The sequence below is a fragment of the Apis dorsata genome, unplaced genomic scaffold (genome assembly GCF_000469605.1).
Source record: "Apis dorsata unplaced genomic scaffold, Apis dorsata 1.3 scaffold_270, whole genome shotgun sequence".
In the NCBI taxonomy this organism is placed as follows: domain Eukaryota; kingdom Metazoa; phylum Arthropoda; class Insecta; order Hymenoptera; family Apidae; genus Apis; species Apis dorsata.
The window spans coordinates 259,458-267,540 of NW_006263548.1; the positions used below are offsets into that span (position 1 = coordinate 259,458).

General features: G+C 24.1%; 3 protein-coding genes across 4 annotated transcripts in view; 2 read left to right on the forward strand and 1 right to left on the reverse strand.

Moving 5' to 3' along the window:
- Nucleotides 1–361: 361 nt before the first annotated feature.
- Nucleotides 362–2,504, forward strand: LOC102672157 (glyceraldehyde-3-phosphate dehydrogenase-like). 2 transcript variants are annotated; one of them, XM_031510990.1, is made up of 8 exons: nt 362–612; nt 768–838; nt 927–1,050; nt 1,135–1,244; nt 1,326–1,589; nt 1,749–1,909; nt 1,974–2,168; nt 2,264–2,504. In XM_031510990.1, the coding sequence occupies exons 1-8, from the start codon at nt 597–599 to the stop codon at nt 2,379–2,381; spliced, it is 1,059 nt and encodes a 352-aa protein (XP_031366850.1). In that variant the 5' UTR covers nt 362–596; the 3' UTR covers nt 2,382–2,504. The 2 variants fall into 2 exon arrangements, with proteins under 2 accessions (XP_031366850.1, XP_006616813.1); XM_006616750.2 differs by having other exon boundaries at nt 364–612; nt 1,135–1,250.
- Nucleotides 2,505–2,777: 273 nt separating this feature from the next.
- Nucleotides 2,778–6,379, forward strand: LOC102672302 (glyceraldehyde-3-phosphate dehydrogenase 2-like). Its single transcript, XM_006616751.2, has 5 exons — nt 2,778–2,877; nt 4,493–4,580; nt 4,687–4,926; nt 5,016–5,270; nt 5,351–6,379. Exons 2-5 carry the CDS (start codon nt 4,503–4,505, stop codon nt 5,777–5,779), a joined length of 1,002 nt encoding a protein of 333 aa, XP_006616814.1. The 5' UTR covers nt 2,778–2,877; nt 4,493–4,502; the 3' UTR covers nt 5,780–6,379.
- A 1,462-nt stretch (nt 6,380–7,841) lies between these two features.
- LOC102672446 (ralBP1-associated Eps domain-containing protein 1) overlaps nt 7,842–8,083 on the reverse strand; it is a 3,194-nt gene continuing 2,952 nt past the window's right edge. Inside the window, exon 5 of the mRNA XM_006616752.2 lies at nt 7,842–8,026. Coding sequence (XP_006616815.1) covers nt 7,842–8,026 — 185 coding nt within the window. The remainder of the gene's footprint in view (nt 8,027–8,083) is intronic.

The window sequence follows — 8,083 nt, forward strand, 5'->3', positions numbered from 1 at the left end:
AATTTTTTGATCATTTCGAAAAGGAAAAGGGTAATTCATTTATAAAAATATGTATACATGTATAATATAAGAATCAAGAATAATGTTGAAATGAATGAATAGGGATAAATTTTATTTCGTAAAGGAAAAAAATTTAATAATTTAAATGCGTTTAACAAAAACTATGTTTTGAATTATCAAATTTATTATTATCTCGAATTAGAATAAGAATGTTATTATAATATATCTCCTTTAATGTCAAATAATATTTACTTAAAATATTTTCAGTTTCAGGAAATAGGTAAAGTGTATGACCTGTTTTAAACATCTTGTAAATCTATCGCAGATATTATATACTATATCCATCATGAAATAATTTCAAAGTATATCTCATAATAATTATTTGAAAATGAATATCTAAATTTGATACTACTTCAAAATATATGCTGTATTCAAAGCAATGTTGTGTTTTCTTTAAACAAATGTTTTCTTTAAACAAATTAGGATAAATACGAAATAAGTACTAAATATTCAAAGTATTTATACAAAATATTCTTTCTTATCTCTAAAATATAACTCACTCTTGAGACGTTTTTTTTTTCTAAGAAAAATATCAAATGTCAAAAGATCTTGGTAAGAAATTATTATTTTTTGATACGATATCCACCAATTTTGCATACAAATTCGTGCTATTGATTTTTTGACATAATGCAAATGCACTATGTAAATTTTTATAATAATATATAATATTATATATAATATAGTTTTATCGTTTAAAATTATTTCAGTTGTAGGAATTAATGGATTTGGAAGAATAGGGAGAATGTGTTTACGTGCTTGTATCGAAAAGGATATTACGGTAACGATATTACAATTATTGTATACTCGCGTGGAAAATTTTTTCTATCCAAAGAAGGGATCCACAAAATAACTATATTTTCCATTAGGTCAAGTTGGTTAATGATCCATATATTTCGACCGACTATATGATATATCTGTTCAAATTTGACTCGACTCATGGAGCGTATCCTTTGAAATTAGAATGTGAAAATGGGCATATTATTATCGGAGGTATTTATTTTTTAAGATAGATTATAAATTTTTAAATTTTCAAAATTGACAATCCTTTTTCTTTTCTTTTTTTTTTTCACAAAGAGAACAAAATAGCCACATCCCAGGAAAAGAATCCATGTAAAATAAATTGGAAAGGTGCGGGTGTGACATACGTAATCGAATCCACTGGTCTTTTTACTACGTTAGAAAAAGCAAGCGTAAATCTATTTTAATTTCTAGAAATAATCCTGAGAAATAATATTAGAAATAGAAAAAGTCGTGATTTATTTTAGTTACATATGGATGGCGGTGGGAAGAGAGTGATTATTACAGCGCCTTCTATAGACGCGCCGATGATAGTTTATGGGGTGAATCATACTTGTTACGATCCGAAAAGGGGTAAAATAGTATCGGCTGCGTCTTGCACGACAAATTGTGCAGCGCCGATCATTCGATTAATGCACGATAAATTCGATGTTATTGAAGTAATGATTAGTAGTGTGCACGCTTTAACGTCGATGCAACGAACATTAGACGGACCTTTAGAAAGAGGGAAAGTAATTATAAAAAAAATATTTTATAATTCACTCTTTCTTAACTAATTTTTAATAGTTGTTATTTTTTTTTACGGTTATTATTATTCTACATCATATAATAAAATATGGATGATTTAATTTATATATTAATTTAAATATATTATTATATTTTTATTGTAGTTGTGGAGAGATGGTAGAGGCGCTCTTCAAAATATCATACCAACATCTTCAGGAGCTGCTAAATCATTGGATAAAATTATCCCTGAACTTAAAGGCAAAATATCTGCAATAGCTTTTAGAGTACCAATCCCAAATGTTTCTTTATGCGATATGACTTTTAGGTAATGTTTTCATAAATTATAAAATGTGTAAGTAATTTTCTGACACTGTTTAATAATACTTTAGGGTTAATAAACCGACAACGTATGAAGAGATAAAAGAAGCAATGAAAACAGCATCAGAAAACGATTTGAAAGGTATATTGGGTTATACAGATGATGATTGTGTATCATCCGATTTCAATAGGACAACTTATTCGTGTATCTTCGATGCTAAAGCTGGCATTCCTCAGACAAGTACATTTATCAAAGTTATTGCGTGGTAATTTTTGAATAATTTTTGAATGTATAAACAAATATATAAATCAAATAAATATCTCGCTTTGTTTGTTAATTAATGAAGATAAATGTTTATAGGTATGATAATGAATATGGTTATGCGCATCGTGTAATGGATTTAATATTATACATGTACCAAGTTGATTCTGGTAATATACCAGTACCTGCAGAAGAAATAGAAGAAACTGAAGATTAATTATTTTGTTCAGTACTAAGGATATATTATAAGACTACATTTTATGTAAACTAATATGTCTATTCTATCTATGTTTTCAATTACATAATTTAAAGATCATTTATTATATTAAAATTTCATTTATTTCATTTTGTTTTATGTATGTATATGTACTTTTTCCCTTAAAAGAGTAAAAGTTTGATTTAAATAAAATTATTGAATAAATAATATTTGTATATTGTACAGAAATATAATAAATAATCAACTTTATAATTTATTTCTTAAACAAAAAAATTTTGCAGTATTATTATAGTAATATAATATTTGAATATTTAAATTTGGCGGCGTTTGAATACGTCGATAAGTTTAATCACGTGACCCGAACATAACCGATGGTATACGAAATTAAAGAAACAGTTACGTTACAGCGCATACGCCTAAAATTGCTGTCGGTTATATTACCGGTTTCTGCCCTTCAAATGACACACTGCTTCTGCACAGACCCGAGCGAATAGACGTAAGTTATGTTTTTTTTTATTTTAATTTTAATTCATCATTCTATTAATTAATTCTTTTCATCATTTCATGATATTATTTTATGATACATGGCATGTAATAAATGATAATCGACCATTTGATATTTAATATCAAATAATATCCAATATAAAATAATTCAAAATTAGGCTTCTATTTAGAATTACGTAGCATGTATTATGTACATTTTTCACCGGTTGATATGACGTCATTCGATATAAATCCTACAATAATTTTTTTATTTAAGAATCATCATTTTGAATATATCTGAATTTATGTTTGAAAACAATTATAATTTTCAGTTGTTATTTGTTTTATCTTTAAGTTAATTTTTTTAATTACTATGAATTAATCAAATATTAATTATAATATTAATTATACAATATTGATTATTTAGAAATAAAAATAATCAATTTTAGTGTTTGATCAATTTAGGATTTTATTAAATATAAAATAATTTCTAGGAAAATTTGACTTTTGTAAGTTTCAAATATCATTAAATCATTATAATTAATTTTTCTCAATAATGGATTTTAAAATAAATTATAATTTTTTTATTTTCCAAAATAAAAATATATTTTCAAAAATATAAATATTTTAATATTTTTATCTATTAAATATGTTTTCCAAAAATTCAGAATAATTTATTAAGTTCTGTTAACTTCATTATTATGTATATATGTATATATATATATATATATTCATTCAATCATTATATCATTTTTATATAACCATTTATTCGTTATATGTTTATAATATAATCCAAATTATAAACAAATTTTAAATCAAAAAAATAATATCGTAAGTAATATGATGAATATTTATGAATATTAATGACTTAATATATATTGTATCATTTGTTTATAACTTCAATATACTTTTAAATCGTAAAATATAAAAAATATGTATTTTTTTATATATATTATTATAAAAATATGTGTGAAAGATCACGTTTGTCTTCAAGTAAAAGTTGAATGAGAAGCATTGAGATCTTTGACCTTGAGTGACCTTTATTATTAAATGAAATTTAATAATACAAATATCTGAAATGCAATATTATTTTAATTTATAGTAAATTTTTTAATGTAATAAAGAAAATGTATAAAAATTATTTTTAATATTAAAAACAAGAATATGATGAACAAAACTCTTTTTTAATATATCTATGTTCACAAATTATATTATCCATATTTTTTTACTTCAATAACAATATTTACAACAAAACACAATTGAATTTACAAATGAATTAGTATAGATATATCATAGATTTTGAATTATTTCAATTATGTTATATAGAAATTATATATATATACATATATAATAAATATTTTCATTTACTTAATATATCTTCCTATTTAAGGAGATAAAAAATAATATTACAAATCGAAATATAATATCATCAAATCAATATCATCATCAATATCATCATTAATTAATATCATAAATTAAAAAAATTATTTTGAGGTTATGACGTTTACATTGAAATTACTTTCATTTACATCGATAACAAAAAAATTTACGAATATATTTTATGAAAACCAACGAATATTTAATGTATCGAAAATATGTTATCAAAAATTAAATCGTTCATTTTCTAGTTGCGACGACATGAGTAAAATCGGTATCAACGGTTTTGGCCGTATTGGTCGTCTTGTATTTAGGGCTTCCATTGAGTTTGGTGCTCAGGTATTAAATAATTTATTGATATATTAATATATTTATATAAAATATATTTCATATATTTTTATATTCAGTTTTTATCATTCAGAAATTATTATAATTTTTTTAATAGGTTGTTGCCATTAATGATCCCTTTATTGGTTTGGAATATATGGCATATATGTTAAAATATGATTCTACACATGGAAAATTCAAAGGAGATGTCAAAATTGAAAATGATCAATTAGTTGTTAATGGTAATAAAATTGCTGTATTTAGTGAACGCGAGGCAAAAAATATTCCATGGACAAAAGCTGGAGCTGAATATATTGTGGAATCCACTGGTGTTTATACTACCAAGGAAAAAGCTTCTGTATGTATTCATACATATTAAAAATATATAATCTAAAATATATATACATATAAATATATATATATTATTTAATTATTTAAATTTTTCAGGGTCATTTACAGGCTGGTGCAAAAAAAGTTGTTATTACTGCACCATCAGCTGATGCACCTATGTTTGTTTGTGGTGTTAATTTGGATGCTTATGATCCAAGTTATACTATTGTTTCCAATGCTTCTTGTACTACCAATTGTTTAGCCCCTCTTGCTAAAGTTATTCATGATAATTTTGAAATCGTTGAAGGTCTTATGACTACTGTTCATGCTGTCACTGCTACACAAAAAGTTGTTGATGCACCTTCTGCAAAAGTATGTCATTTTTTCTGATGATGTTTTGTTTCTGATTTTTCTATATCATAATATTTTTATTTATTTTTATTATTTTACAGTTATGGCGAGATGGTCGTGGTGCTTGTCAAAATATTATTCCTGCTGCAACTGGAGCAGCTAAAGCTGTTGGCAAAGTTATTCCAGCTCTTGATGGAAAATTGACTGGTATGGCCTTCCGTGTACCAGTACATAATGTATCAGTTGTTGACTTAACAGTCAGACTTGGCAAAGGTGCAGACTATAAAACTATAAAAGCTAAAGTAAAGGAAGCCTCTGAAGGACCATTGAAAGGAATTTTAGGATATACGGAAGATGAAGTAGTTTCTTCCGATTTTATTGGTGATGACCATGCCAGTATTTTTGATGCTAAAGCTGGTATAGCTTTAAACAATAATTTTGTTAAGTTAATTTCATGGTATGATAATGAATATGGTTATTCATGTCGTGTAATTGATTTAATTAAGTACATGCAGTCAAAAGAGAAGTAAATTATTTTGCATATTTATATGTAACACATTTTCATGTTTCTATGAGCATATCGTTGTTGCATGTATATTTCAAACTAAATAACGTTATGTTTAATCAATAGATTCCAATCACAAATTAAAATGTGAAATAAGAGTATTTTTAGCAGATTTTTTTTTGCATATAAAATAGTTATAACTAATATTATATAGATATCAATCGGAAGAAGTACAAAAAAAAACAGTTTTTAAAGTTTATTATTTAACTTGAATTTTCGCTCATAATTTTTAAATAAATTCGTAAACATATATAAAAAATATTAATGCAAATATATATAATTTACATAGTTACATATACAATATGCAAAAATTATTCTGGTATCATATATTATCTAAAAAAATAATTAATTAAAAAAGTAATACAATTAAGTAATTAATAAAAATATATTAATTACGATTAATTAGAATTATTAAAAAAATAATGTATGTTACATTTAATTATTCTTAATCATTTATTCATTTATCCACATTTATAATTAAGAATTTAAAATATTTCCGATTTATTTCTGTAATATTATTTGTCATTCAACTTATTGATATCAATAAAAATTGTTATGAAACTAAGAGAGTGCTTTATTTAATTTTTCAAACATTTCTTTATCTTCAACTATATATTGGTACATTTTTACAAGATTACAATGAATAATAGGAATGGAATAAATCAACAGTTAATTTCATATACTTTCTGTACAATTTTTGTACATTTACAAAAAAAGATTTTTTTATATAATTATTAATTGGAATATTTTTAAATAATTCTAACAAAAGTTTTTAACCATCAAAGAAATGGTAATAATATTAATTACAATGTTATTAAAGTTTTATATCGTATGGCACAAAAAATAATTCAACATTTCTTAATAGTATTAAATTAATTTTTATAATGATATCGAATAATTTCAAGAACATTGTCTTTATATACAAATAAAATCGTATGGACTTATGAAAACAATAATAATTTGATGTAATATTTTGTATTACAATTAAAAATACAATTGAATAATCTATATAGAATAGAGAAAATAGAACGTACAAATTGATTAAAAGTATTAACGGTTTTTTTTAAAGTATATTTATTCTTTGAATGTTCTGTTCCTGCAGATTTCATTTTCTCTCATTCCTTGTTTTAATCCTATTTGCTATGTACAATTATCATCATCACGAAATGAAATATATTGTAACATTTTAGGAATACCAATCCGTTATGTCATGCTGTGAAAAATTTGGTTGTACAGCGATACGAAAATACAATTTTATTTTGTTGCCATAAACAATAAGCATTCATCACTCGCTTTTATACTATGTTTTTCATAGTTTTGTAGTATACAGTAACCATCTTTCGCTTTCGCGCGCGCGCTCTCTCTCTCTTTTTCTCTTATACTTTCCTCTTTTTGATGCAATTTTTCTATTCAACTTTAAAAATTCTTTAATATATATAAAGTATTATTTCTCAGCAATTTAGCATAATCTTATGCATAAAAAATATAAGTTTTTAAAATTATTTGAACGTTAAAATGCTGTGTAACATTTGAATACTAGAGAGTGGCAGATGTTACTACAATATTTGTATCCACATTTCTAATAATGCACACTGGAATTATCTGTGAAAGAGAATAAAATGTGAATAGCGTAACCGTAAAGAACTTTTGTTAACAATATTTTTTTAATATTTCTGCTAACAATTAAAACATCTATTTTTTCCTATGAATTAAAATATTTATAAATATATTAGCAAATCACATATCTCTAAAACATTAAAAATATACAAAAGGACATTAGAAATCTAATTAATTTTTTAAACAATAACCGACAATGGAAATAGATTGAATAGTTAATTACGTAATTAGATAATTTTTATTAATATTTGTTTTGAAATATTAATTTTAGGTTACGCTAACTGTTATGAAACTTTGCAAAAAGAAATATTCTAGACTAGCATGACACATGAGATATTCGATTTTACAACAAATTTAGGAAAAATCGATAATTCACAGTTTGGAGTCTTTAAAGATAATAACAAATTACATCATGTTAAAAGTAAAAGTTTTGCACGAAGATTTATACGTTCTTGAAGTGCGCTAGCTAATTCTCGTGTTAATTCTTCACAAACTAATCGCAATTCGGCGTTTTTTTCTCTTAATTCTTGTAATGTTAATTTTTTTGATTCTTCCACTTCATCCTTGGGAGCTTCTTCATCTCCACCTTCTCGCTCTATAAAAAAAAAGAAAAAAAAAAAAAAAAAAAAAAAAAAAAAAAAAAAAAAAAAAA